Source organism: Semicossyphus pulcher, unplaced genomic scaffold (genome assembly GCF_022749685.1).
Source record: "Semicossyphus pulcher isolate SPU_LCO1_2020_fin unplaced genomic scaffold, fSemPul1.0.p SCAF_14, whole genome shotgun sequence".
Taxonomy (NCBI): Eukaryota; Metazoa; Chordata; class Actinopteri; order Labriformes; family Labridae; genus Semicossyphus; species Semicossyphus pulcher.
Window position 1 is genome coordinate 1,111,092 of NW_027211648.1, and position 14,169 is coordinate 1,125,260.

The 14,169-nt window shown below is 42.0% G+C and overlaps 1 protein-coding gene across 1 annotated transcript in view; it reads right to left on the reverse strand.

The window, feature by feature from the left end:
* Nucleotides 1-625: 625 nt before the first annotated feature.
* prkd1 (protein kinase D1) overlaps nucleotides 626-14,169 on the reverse strand; it is a 28,379-nt gene continuing 14,835 nt past the window's right edge. Inside the window, exons 13-20 of the mRNA XM_069661567.1 lie at nucleotides 12,641-12,713; nucleotides 12,129-12,235; nucleotides 11,540-11,701; nucleotides 11,200-11,298; nucleotides 6,140-6,300; nucleotides 5,886-5,992; nucleotides 2,272-2,357; nucleotides 626-856 (exon numbers count right to left, since the gene is read on the reverse strand). Coding sequence (XP_069517668.1) covers nucleotides 626-856; nucleotides 2,272-2,357; nucleotides 5,886-5,992; nucleotides 6,140-6,300; nucleotides 11,200-11,298; nucleotides 11,540-11,701; nucleotides 12,129-12,235; nucleotides 12,641-12,713 — 1,026 coding nt within the window. The remainder of the gene's footprint in view (nucleotides 857-2,271; nucleotides 2,358-5,885; nucleotides 5,993-6,139; nucleotides 6,301-11,199; nucleotides 11,299-11,539; nucleotides 11,702-12,128; nucleotides 12,236-12,640; nucleotides 12,714-14,169) is intronic.

Genomic DNA, 14,169 nt, shown 5'->3' on the forward strand with positions numbered 1-14,169 from the left:
CAGAATAAGGATATACCAATTTGTGGAAATCATATTTAAGATTCCGATACGAGGATTATCTTATTATTATTATTATCTCAATCATGAGATACAATTATTACGATAAGATCTTCAGCTTTTAAATTCATATAAAAGACTTCGTAAGAAAAGTATTTACGATCTTTAAGTCCGAACAAAAATCTCATAACGAGACGTTTAACGTAAATATGAGACACTTGTTAGGTGTTGGATATTTGACGTTTCTAACAGGTAGATTCTTGATCTTATCGTTATTTTAAACTTACTGTTCTTTAAAAAACCCTTTACCATAATACACCAACACTGTAGGCACTGTATGATTATACAAACCACTACTGGGATATAAAATTGCATTTACCGTAATAGAAAATTTAGGCCATATAGCTCACACCTAATACAAAGTATATTTGTATTTATTTAGTTTTGCTTTAGTGAATGCAATGTTCCTTCATAGAAAAGGGGCGGGGCTTAGAACTCCCTGACATCCTTCAAAAACGCCCCTGTCAAGGACATTTTTGCTTTGTTAATAATTGTTAATAACTTCTAACTGATCTTTAAAATCTTAGTTAACTTTGTGCTTTCATTCATGGTGTTACAGTTCCCGTCCTCAGAGTTCACTGACCCTCTCACTGAGGGTCTCAAGCTCCTCCTCCTGCTCCTGGTAACGCTCCACCCCCTGCCCGCCTTCGCAGCGGGGGCCGTTGACGAGTTGCGTAGGGTAGTCGAGGCCGCTGAGCTGGGCGTGGTGATGCCAGCGCAGGTCGTCGCTCTCGTGGGTGATGTAGCGCTCGTTCATACGGGACTCCAGGTTCCTCAGGTCCAACCACATCTGGTAGTCCTGGTGGAGAAAACAAACACGCCAATGAACCGGTCCCAAAATCTTCTGATGTGATGAGTTTCCTTTATATTTACCTTGGGGTACCTTGGGGTCTAAATGAATAAGAATGGATTGGAGTGACAACATGAAGCATCATGCTGTCACAGTGAAGATGACCTTTCACCTTTTGGGTCTAAAATCTCATCACTTCATCATTTTAAGAAGTTTGGGTGAAATGTTGTCATAATTAAGGTATGAATTCTTGAGTAATGGCCACACGTGTTTGTGAGGTCACAGTGACCTTTGACCTTTGACCACCAAAATCAGTTCATCCTTGACTCCAAGAGGAGGTTTGTGCCACATTTGAAGAAATTCCCTCAAGGCGTTTCTAAAATATCATGTTCACAAGAATGGGATGGACTTGAAATCACAGTGACTTTGACCTTTGACCTTTGATCACCAACATCTAATCACATCATTCTTGAGTCCAAGAGGACGTTTGTGCCTACTGTTATCATGATAAGCGGAGGAATTCTGGAGTTATAACCAGAAACGTGTTTTGGGAGGTCACCGTGACCTTGACCTTTGACCTTTAACCACCAAAATATAATCAGTTCATCCTTGACTCCAAGAGGATGTTTGTGCCATATTTGAAGACAGTCCCTCGAGTCGTTTCTGAGATATCGTGTTCACAAGAATGGGATGGACGGATGGAGGAAAACAATGCCTCCAGGTTCAAACCAAAGCCAAACTCATTTACACCTGACGTTACCATCACCTGTGTTTATTCACCTCGCTTAAACAACACCTGTGAACAGTGTTTTATTTTATCATAATAAACAAGTTTGTCTTAGTTGATGCTTTGCCAGCTGTCCGTTAGATAGGAAAGGCCAACGACTCTTAAAATGCTTGTTTTTTTAATGGAGTTTGGTTTAAACATTTCTGAGGAACGTTCCGGACATCAGGAGGATTTAATGCTGACAGACTATTAAAAAGTCTTAAAGTGTAAAAATTAAACTTAGTTTCTATTCGAGAACATTTACAAGAATTTGATTCAACTAAATAATCAATCAGAGGCAGACTTTGGCACAAATTAAGATTAAGACAAAATGTCTTGCTATGGATATTGATGGTCCCCAGATGATGAACCATAGTTAAGTTAACACCCTGAATTTCCTGAAGCGCCACCATCAGGACTAAATGTTCACTTACTTAGTAATAAAAGATAATATTTCTGGAGCCTTCACCAGCTTTTATATTAAGATTTAGACTCATATTTAACTGTATTTAAACTGCGTCATATTTAAAGCAAGTTATTTTATTTAAACGAGCTTTAACTTCCTGTTTCAGCCTTTGGTTTCTCTATTTTACACTAACATATCAAACAAACCCCTAAAGTTACTCACAATGAATGTTTCGTTTTATGAATGTCTTACCTGTAACCAGGGGTGACTGAGGGTTTTGTCCACGCTGTATCTCTTCCTCATCTTTACCTGCAGCAGGTTGTTAATCAGGTCAATCGCTGCGAGAGAGGAGGAGAGAGGCACGAAGAAGAAGTGAGGTGAAAGTCCAGCAGAGGGAGGGATGAAGAGGCGGGGAAGGGTGTAGGGTCTGGTCCCTCCTGTGGTGAGGGGCCAGCCGGGGCTAATGAGCAAAGCTAACATGATGTTAACATTTCTTCAGGGGTCAGCGGTTTGAACGGCTCTGGGACCCCGGGGCCCCTCAGGTCTGCGGGGGCCTCCTTCGCTTGTTATTATGCACATGAATGGAGCAGAACATGAATACCCCCCCGAAATCTGTCCGTCCGACTCTCTTTCCAAGAACTGCCCGGACCCTCGCTGCTTCACATATTTCCCCCGCTCTCACTCATTCCTCGTTCTCAGGGGAGTCACATGACCTCCTTTAATCTGCACTCTTTTATTGGAGACGGGCCGAGGGATGGCGGTGTCAGTCCATCCAACTCCAGCACAGAGCACGATGACTTTTCTCAGGGCGACTTTCTGTCACATTTTCTCAGAAACATCTGAAATTGGTTTGTTGATTTTCTTTGATCCCTCATAGTCCACCTGCACCTGCCTCTGATGCTTCTCTACCCCTTCTTCCTTTAGTATGTCCTCTGTTTGAATTCCATCTTTAACACGATATGCACGAGTACAATCAAAGCATCGCCGACTGCCTTTAAAGTAAACTGTTGCATGTTTCCGTGATGTTTCCGTCTTGCAGCCAGGCAACATACATTTCCCCCCCGAGCAGGCCTCTTTCAACTCAGTGTTTTGTCTGTCGCTGTGTTTTATGCCCCTCCAAACTAATTAATAAAGTTGTTTGATTGATTGATAAAGAGAGAAAAGACCACGTTGGGCCCAGGAGGTTGGTGTTCGTGTCCCTCGTGAAACCATAAGTCAACGTTAACTTGTTTACTGAAGACTTCTTTAACCCAACCATGATCTTTTTCTAACCTGAGCATTTCCTCAAAATCCCAACAAAACCACAGCTGTGTCCTAAATGTGTCTCAAGAAGCTTCATTTTAAAGTCTAACTGATGTTGCATCCTTATCTTTGCTTACATGACCACAGATTGAGAACACAAACTTTTCACACCTAAAAAACTCTGCTGCAGATCAAATCAAGCGCTCCCTAAAATAACAGCCGCTCCACCAGGGGGCGATGGAGAGGTTTGGGCTTCTCTTCCGGGGGAGCTGACATGTCATGTGATGAGCGCCAACTTTACAGAGTGGAAGAGTCGGAGACGGCAGACAACAGAGACGGCCGGAGAAACTAAAGTCAAACGTCTGGAACAGAAGACGAGGAGCTGGTCCTCTGTAACGGCTCGTCAGCGCTTGTTTGGAGGTGTTTCAGGTTTAGGGCGAGAAGAAATAACCAGCAGAGAGGTCATGAAACCTGCGTCTGCGCCTCAAAGCAACACGACTAAGTTGTTGAAGCAGCTGAACAAACAGCACAAAGTGCAGCATGATGAGTGTGTGAAGGCCGAGAGGAGGAACGAGCTGCTCCCCGTCCTCCAGCGTCACGTCAGACATCCAGAACAGAGACGCTGTGCAGAGATGAAGTTACCCATGATGCACCACGTTCAGGTATTTTCCTTGATTTCCATAAATTAATTTATTATATTTCAGTGGATGCATCAATAGTTAAGTTAAGTGCCCTAACTTTAACTTCTCTCCCTTACACACTGGCATCGTGTTGCATGTGGGCAGTTCTCTCACCGAAGCCCTTTTAAAGTGTCTTCTGTTAAAGTGATCTTTGAAAATGCAGATTTGTTGACGCACTAAGAGTTGATTCTCTGACATTTAATCCTCCTGCGGCTGACAGAAACGACTTCACAGCATTTATTCTGGAGCGGCTGAAGTGTCTCCGGCGGGATGAGGAGGTGGACGGGAGGTTAGGAGCGCTTCGGGGATCCGGCCGAGGAGCGAGTGAGTCAGGCTGATTTAAATCTGTCTCGTAGTCAACAGGACAATTTCAGCCAACACACACACAAACACACACAAACACACACACACACACACACACACACACACACACACTCACACACACGGCGGACGCATTTAGAGACATTGACGACAACATCATGAGTCACACAGCAGCAGAGAACGACTCAGAGCGACTTCAAGGACGCGTTGGAGCGATTGCTCTGCTGCAGGAGGAAATACTAACCTGAGCTGATGTTAGAGGACGAAGTTAACCTCAGAGTCACAGAGAGGTGAAACGGGTCATTGATCTGTGATCAGCTTTACAGGAGATGTTTGCACTATTTGAGGGTACAGGAAGTCTGATGCAGGTGTGATTACAAAACGCCCCTCTGCAGCACAAACTCAAACTCTGCAGCTTCTATTGTCGGTAAATCATCTCTGACTCTGCATGAATGGGACTCCTCTGACACCTCAGCATAAAGGCTTTCTGGACCTTTTGTTCCTCTAATGTAACTCAGAAAATGAGACACAGCTACGCAAAAAATGAACTCCTGCAGCACAGTCGTTCTGTAACTGTTCCCTGTGCGTTTGCACATTAAGTAATGATGTCATCAACGAACGTTCATCATGACGATGTGAAACAGGGAAGTCTCAGCTTTCTGCTGCATAAAATATCAATGTTTTAACGATGATGGTTCACTGTCTTCCTCTTGTCAGGGGTCGGGTCGCTGTGGCAGCAGGCTATGCAAGTTAACCAAGACATCCCTCTCCCCAGCAACGCTTTCCAGCTCTTCCTGGGGAATCCTGAGGCGTTCCCAGGCCAGGTGGGAAATAATATCCCTCCAGCGAGCTCTGGGTCTGCCCTGGGGTCTCCTCCCAGTTGGACGTGCCCGGAAAACCTCCATAAAGAGGCGACCTGGAGGCATCCTGATCAGATGCCCGAACCACCTCAACTGGCTCCTTTTAATGTGAAGGAGTGGCGGCTCTACTTCGAGCTGCCTCCAGATGTCTGAGCTCCATGCCCTGTCTCTAACGATTGCTAATGTTTTTTATTTTAAATTCATTTCAACAGAAAAATGCACAGAACTATCTCCCGCGGCTGCTACTGAGAGCTCCTGGATATGAAGTTCACGTGGTAAGGATATCTGTGCACATATAAAGACACTCAGGGAGACATTTAGTCGAACACATTTTGCATAATTGATGAAAAGTAAAAGCTGCAGGACTGCGTGTGTAACAACTGTTTGAGAGAGGTCAAAGACACGTCCGAGAGAGCACTGCTGTGAAAAAAAAAAAGCTCTGTTGCCGGGGGAAGTTAGAGGCTGAACCTTGAATGCATTTCAATTTCATCCCAAATTGTTTCAGCAGATTTTTACCTCTTTAAATATTCCATCTTTATTTCTGATGAATCATAATGTCGTCAAGTCCTTACTGTCACTTTTATTCAATGTGGAATCATAGCCTGTTTTGCAGTTTGTATTTTTCCGAGTATTCCAATAATTGAGCATTAAGCTAGTTACGGTTTAGTTCTGTTATTTATATCCCTGTATGGTTTTGTCTTTGTGGTGTGGAGAGATTCTTACAGTCATTAGAAAATGTCACGGTCCATTATGTGTTACGTACCTTCCTGGGACACTTTCTTCCAGGGATGAGGAGGGTACATGAAGGCAGCGTTCTGGATCTGATCGTTGATATCTTCATCTTCATTGAAAGGAAACGTCCCGCTGAGACTGCAGGACGAGACGAAACACCGAGTTAGATAGTTAAGATAGTTTGCTGAAAGATTGCTTAAAGAAGATGAAGACAAAAACAGGTGAAAATGTTTGAGAAAGGAACAAAGAGCTAAAAAAAGATCATCCTTCACGTCAGTCTCTCACCTGACGTAGATGATGACTCCGACCGACCACATGTCCAGGGATCGGTTGTAGCCTTTGTTCCTCAGGACCTCGGGAGCGAGATACGCCGGCGTGCCCACCACCGAACGCCTAAACGACTTCTCACCGATGATCCGAGCGAATCCAAAGTCACACAGCTTCACCTGAAAGGACAGGACGGAAGTGTGTTACAAAAATGCTGCATCATGCTCGCATGTTGTTCCTTTTGTGACCACTAGTTTATCTATTTATTATTTTCTGATGCAAAATAATCGACTACATTTGTTAAACTACAGCTCAGCTTGGCAGCATATTTGAACATAATGTTGTTTAGCTTTTAAAGACTGATCGCAAACTTTCGTTGGTTTCAGCAAAAATATCAGTTTTGAATTGTCAAAACAAAACTCGTCTATTCATCCTAATGTTAGCTCTCTAGATATTGTTAGCATTGCTGCTAACTATTGTGGATAATCACAAGATTTTACATTTTTCTCACAGTTTTTGTGCTAAGCTAGGCTAAACAGTCCTTGACTTGTTCATGCACTGGACAGAAATAAAACTGATATATATATATTTATCTGACTCTAAAAAGACAGAACTGTAGTATTAGCCCCAAATTATGAAGTAGTCTTGCTAGCTAGCTGGGAAGCTAACGTGCCTGTTAGAATGTTAGATCTCTAGCTATGTAATGTTAGCTCACTAATTACTGAAGAGTGTGTTTTCGAGATTGGTAACAAATCAAGGCTGCTCTAAAGACTAAGGCTGTGTTCAAACTAGCATACTTCATACTACATACTGCATACTATACTACATACTGCATACTGCATACTATACTACATACTACATACTGCATACTGCATACTATACTACATACTGCATACTGCATACTATACTACATACTGCATACTGCATACTATACTACATACTACATACTGCATACTATACTACATACTACATACTGCATACTGCATACTATACTACATACTGCATACTATACTACATACTGCATACTGCATACTATACTACATAGTACATACTACATACTGCATACTATACTACATACTACTTACTGCATACTGCATACTATACTACATACTACATACTGCATACTGCATACTATACTACATACTGCATACTATACTACATACTGCATACTGCATACTATACTACATAGTACATACTACATACTGCATACTATACTACATACTACTTACTGCATACTACATACTGCATACTATACTACATAGTACATACTACATACTGCATACTGCATACTATACTACATAGTACATACTACATACTGCATACTGCATACTATACTACATAGTACATACTACATACTGCATACTATACTACATACTACTTACTGCATACTATACTGCATACTACATACTGCATACTGCATACTATACTACATAGTACATACTACATACTGCATACTATACTACATACTACTTACTGCATACTATACTGCATACTACATACTGCATACTATACTACATAGTACATACTACATACTGCATACTATACTACATACTACTTACTGCATACTATACTACATACTGCATACTGCATACTATACTGCATACTACATACTGTATACTATACTACTTACTGCATACTATAGTACATACTACTTACTGCATACTATACTACATACTACTTACTGCATACTATACTACATACTACATACTACATACTGCATACTGCATACTATACTACATAGTACATACTGCATACTGCATACTATACTACATAGTACATACTACATACTGCATACTATACTACATACTACTTACTGCATACTATACTGCATACTACATACTGCATACTATACTACATACTACTTACTGCATACTATACTACATACTGCATACTGCATACTATACTGCATACTACATACTGTATACTATACTACTTACTGCATACTATACTACATACTACTTACTGCATACTATACCACATACTACTGTTCAATGTATTTTGCAGTATGCAATGCCAGGCGTTCCGGTTCTGGAAAGCAGAAGTAAACAACAGCCCGCCAAAAGCAAACCGCCACTTCTTTAGCTATAGCGCCCCCTTCTGCTCGAATGCTGCTGCTGTCTGCCATTTCAACTGCCGCTGTGACGGTCCAGCACTTTGCATTGTGGGATACGGTAGACGAGGCAGACTGGTCCGATGCATACTAGAGATTTTTCCAAATCAGTATGACATCTGTGTATTTTGGGAATACTGTAAATTTTGCTTTTGTTTGCACACTGCAGACTACATTTAGGCCACATCAGGACGTACTGCTAGTATAGCATGCGATTTGGAACACTGCCTAAGATTACAAGTTGAACATGATTCGCCATTGCCACCACAGGAAGAGGAAGACACAATGAAATGGTAATTATTAATTATTCTGAATGATAAGTGTTCCTCATCGTGTTGGCTCTGCAGCAGCATCGGTCACTGTTTGGATGGAAACACAAGAGGGAGGATGAGTGTGATGGAGCTGCTGACAGTGAAGAGCTGTTGGCTGCTATCTTTACAAGATGATTCACACTCAGGAGAAAGATGGAAGTGATCTGGGATAGGTTGGCTCGCTCCACTGTCTTGTTGTGATGAATCAGTTCTCTGTGTCTATTTTGGGTTTTAGTGTTGTTATCGAGACCGTCGCTCCTCATTCAGGTGAATTTTCAAATGTAGGTGGAATGACCTTATTTTCAAGTGTGGATGTTGTTAAAAACCTCCAGAGATGCAGCATTGTTTTTGTTTTTCAGATGTGTTCCCTTGATTGACACGTCCTGTGTGCTGTAGCCTACCTGAAATTTCTGTCTTACTTTGTCTTCTTCTGTGGTTTTGTAGCTGTCAAGCTGTCAATCATCAATCAACAAAGAGATGCAATGCCAACTTGTTTATAGATTTAATTTTTCCACCTGTCCATTAAAAATGATTCAAAACAATAATACTTTTGTTGAGTAGTTGGAGAGTGTATTTTTTTCCTTTGATGGCTTTAGGGTAGCCGTTCCCTCCTGTGTCAAGTTGTTGTGCTAAGCTAGCTAAAGTGTTATCTGACATCAAACAAGACATGTTTCCAAAAGGTCCTCGGTAGCTAGTTAGCGTGCAAGCTAATGTACCACAGAGACAATTTTACCTTGTTAGCTCATTAGTTTTTTGGGGATTGGAAGTTAATTAAAATTGTTTTTAATTGTAGACTATGGGTGCACTAAACCTTGCTATGTTAGCTAGCTAGATATGTAAGTAAAATTGTTCCCAGTTGTTCATAATGTACGCTTTATTTTTGACGAAGCTCATACAGCACCTTTTCCCTTCCTTCAGGTTTTTGGGCAGACATATCTCTGTAGTTATTTGTACTTATTTTCACAAAATTTTGGAATATTCAGTTTAAATAGACTTAATAGAATTATATAATAATAATAATAATACATTTTATTTATAAGCGCCTTTCAGGACACCCAAGGTCGCTGTACAAAAAACACAAACAAGAGTAAAAACACCAACAAGGGTAAAACAGACCAGATAAAATACATTAGGAGTGGGTGAGGGACAGTGCTTAGAGTTGGGGAGAGTAGGTGAGGCGGAACAGATGGGTTTTGAGATTTGATTTAAAGATCGGGAGGGTGGTACAGTTTCGGAGGTCGGGTGGGAGGGAATTCCAGAGCTGGGTAGCAGAGCGGCTGAAAGCTCTAGCCCCCATGGTGATGAGGCGGGCAGGGGGTACGGTGAGGTGGATGGAGGAGGAAGACCGGAGGGTGCGGGATGGAGTGGCAATGTGCAGGAGGTCGGAGAGGTAAGGAGGGGCGAGGTTGTGAATGGATTTGAAAGTATACAGAAGGATTTTGTAGGTGATCCGTTGGTTTATTGGGAGCCAGTGGAGTTGCTGTAGGATGGGGGTGATGTGGTGGGAAGAAGGTGTTCTGGTGATGATCCGGGCGGCAATTCAGTTGCTGGTTAGCGAGCAAGCTTCTGTGCTTACTAGAACATTTTAGCGCTCCAGCTCACTAATGCAAATTAACTCTGGGTTTCTGGAGATCATTTTACATAGCTTTAATAGGATTACAATTACTAGCTAATGTTCACATGACTGACTAAACTATTGCTAATGACTTTTGTGATCACTGTGAGGATAGAAGGCTAGTAGCTGTAGACAGTTTTCACTCTTCTCTTTTAATGAAGCTAGGCTAGCAGTTTCTCCTTCCTGTCAGTCTTTGTGCTGAGCTTGGTAAAACACGTCCTGGACCTTTTTTTGTGCTCGAGACGCAGATGTAAAGCTAATGTCCATCTTCTCATATGACTCTATGAAAATCAGAGAAACGTTACATTTCTTTTTTGTGTGACTTTTTGCTAATCACTTAGCTAGTTTGCTCCCCAGGCTAATGTTAATGTAAAGAACAACATCTTTAAGACATTCTACTGTAGCACTATGTTTGCCTCCTGATATTTCAGGAGTAGCAGGCTCTGCAGATGATACTCAGTCAGTAAAGTGTGTGAGGAAAACTGAGCCCAACAGCCGGCCTGATGCATCATTAGAGCTAACAGTTTGCCTGTCTGACACAAACAGCTATTCCTGGAGAGGAGACTGCAGAGAGCTGCTAATAGTTTCTCTGAAAGCTAATGGACTGTCTGTGTCTGGGTTTGTTAGCTTGCCTGGATCCGCCTGTTTCACCTCTTCCCTCTTCATGTATATGTTTTATAAGTGTATTTGTTTTTCTGTTACATCACTCGCTGAGTCTTTTCAAAAAATGTTCTTGTTGGTGTTTCATCAGAATAAATCCAGAGTTTCAGAGTAGTTTTGAATCTTTAATCTGTACTTTGTGTCACATTTCACTTTATTTCTAGTCTAACATTGTCTGCCTTTATTCTTCTTCCATGCACTAACCTTTCCTGTCATTACAGGACCTGTCACGCCAAATGTCATGCAAAATCGATTACACATATTTAGAAAAATATATATAAAGACAAGGGTTTCTTTTGGCACTCATAGGACTCCATAGAAGAGGATTCTGAAGTGTTGAACACCAAATCAACAAGATACCAACATGAAAAAGATTCAGTACCTGTGGAAACGAGTCTGCAGAAGCCAGCAGGACGTTCTCAGGTTTGAGGTCACAGTGGACGATGTTCTTGAAGTGCAGGTGGCGCAGAGCCACCAGGATCTGACAGAGACAGAAGAATGATATATTACTGTCCTGAAGGGGGCGCTAGAGGAAAAGGTCACTGAGCTATTAGTTGGGGAGCAGGAATGTGATCAGGAAATTTGGATGTTATACTTTGTTCCTTCTTTTTCCCTGGGTTTGATTTTATTGTTACTTCCCTCATTCTCTAAACAATCCCGGGCATGTAACGAGTGATGAGTGACATCTGCAGGTCCTAATTTGAACCTGTTCAGTGTGTTACCTGTGTGACCAGGAACTTGGTGATCCGCTCTGGCAGTCGTCCTTTCTCACTGGACAGGATCATCTCCAGCATGTCACCGTGAAGCTTCTCCATGACGACGAACACTCGCTCCGGCGTCTCAAACATGCAGTCCAGGTTGACCACGCCGGGGTGGTGCAAACTCTGGCGGGAGGAGGAGGAACTAATGAACATCTGCTAACTGCAAGTTGTTTTTGCGTAAAGCTATGGTTGGGATTTGGTTAATACGTGCGTTAAGGAGGTGGTGTTGTCTTTTGTTTGTCTGTCCGCAGAATTAGGGAAAAACTACAGCCTGCATTTCATTACATTTTCCAGTATCCTCCCAATAAGAGTGCATGAGAGCAAACATGAGCTGAAGTGAACAGGTGTGTGTCTCTAAATGCATCCGGCGTGTGTGTGTTGTAGCAGCTCCTGCAGGTTGAGCAGCGCTGCATTATTACAGGATGTCACACCCCTACAGTGTTGCCACAGTAATGAAGTCATTCCCGACGGGAAGCCTCAGTCACTTCCAACAGGCTCCTGTGTGTAGGTGTGTAGGTATGTGTGTGTGTGTGTGTGTGTGTGTGTGTACCTGTAGGATGGCCACCTCGTTACGCAGCTGACTCTCCTGTTTGGTTGGAAAACGCAGTTTGTCGATGATCTTGATGGCGACGTCTCGGCCAGACTTCCTGTGTTTACCTGCATGAAAATAACACACTCATCAGACACACTCACCTGTCACCTGTACAGCAATTTACCTCAGTGCATTATCTGCATTAACTACATTCCAGGTACCTGTGCTTCAGTATGTTTATGTGACTTTCTGCCTCTACTCTCCATCTCAGAGTGAATGTTGTACCTTTTACCCCACCGTACGTCGTCAGTGTGGTATTACCACACAACTAGAGGATAAGAATAAACTGATGTTTAACATTCCTATTTTATTCTCGAAATTTGGAGACTGAGATTTAGAGGAAAAGAAGGGTTTATAAACAGCATAGAAAACAGATAGTTTGCAGGTTTTAATGTTCATCTATAGTTGAACAATACGGTTTGTAGACATGTCATTAAGTGACGTCAGCTCTCTTTGCTCCTGTGTTTTACCTCCGTAGACGATGCCAAACTGCCCCGAGCCGAGAACCTCATCTGGGAAGATCTGATACACAGAGTTGATGTCCTGAAACACAGAATAACAAGTCTGAGAAAAACTGCACATCAATCGTTCCTGAATGTCCGTGTCACAGTCCAGGTTAACACATGTTTAATCCTGGGCCATATTTATATAAATGTTAGGGGTCTAAATGGCTAATAAGTACAAAAAATTCTGGAATGTCTCCAGTAGATGTGTTCAACCTGCAGCAGTCAATCTAAAAGTTCTTGTTGTTTCCACTGACAGGCTCAGATTGTTATTCTAAGTGTGTGACAACATGACAGAAAGGATCCCTACAGAGATAGACCTTTTTGTTACAGAGGAAGATGATTGTTTTAACCACACACAGACGTTACATCGCTCTCTGCAAACACACCAGACTCCATTCATAAAAACACTGATTTAACCTCAGAACACACGAGAGATGCTGGTCTTCCGCTGTCATCACAAATTAGTTGTTTTTTTTATTGTGTGACTTTGATGTTTTAAAATGACTAGTTTGAATCCAAGACAATATTTGTACGACAAAAAACAAATCATACAGGCAGAGGTAGACCATGCTGCAACTCCTGTGTTCTGCAATATAAAATTACTGTTTTTGCTAATGGAGTCTGGTGGCTCTGATGCAGCGTCTGTTTCAGGATAAAAAATCACCTTCCTCTTTAACAAAAAGGTCTCTGTAGGGATCTGTAGTTTTTGGTGGCTCAGGGGGTTCAATATCAAGTAGTTCAATATCTTTCTTTATAACACAAAACAAATAATTTATTGTGCCTTGCTCTGTAATAATAGAAACAAATAGTAAACTAATTGTGTGACTGACAGGCAGAGAAGGAGAGGTTAGCAGTCAACATTCTGTGAGTTGCATTACAACTGCCTGAAAAAGGCTTTTTGAGTAGATATACTCTGTTTCTTCTTTAAAAAACAACAACATCAGCTCGGGCCAAAGACGAGACTGACAACACAGAGTCAAGCAGCTGTGGTGAGAATTTCACAATAACTGCTGTTATTGTGCGGCGTTGTCATTGCTACAACAAGTGCTGAACTGCATTGGTTCCCTTCAGCCAGAAAGTGGGGACAAAATGCTAACGCAGAGATGTGCACGGTGCTAGAGTCAATAATCTGAGAGGCTCACAAAGCATGGAACATCACAGGATCGGTTATAAATGCCCAGTGATCCCACTACACTACAGACCCCTCTGTGTTTTAACATATATGTTAAGGTTTATATTAGACGCCACAGGGTCGGTCTATGAACGAGCCTGCAAGGCTCATCTCTGCAGAAACGCGAACAGCTGAGGATCTGTATCTGCTTAACTATCAGCTCTCACAATATGTCATCGCTCTGTCTCTGCTGTACGCATTGCACGTCCTCTATTTTTTGTCAACCCCCAACCTTAAAGTTCAAACTACGCCTATGTTGGGATCCTTTCTGTAATGCTGTCAGACACTTTTAGTGGACGCACTTTGATCCATCAAGGATTAT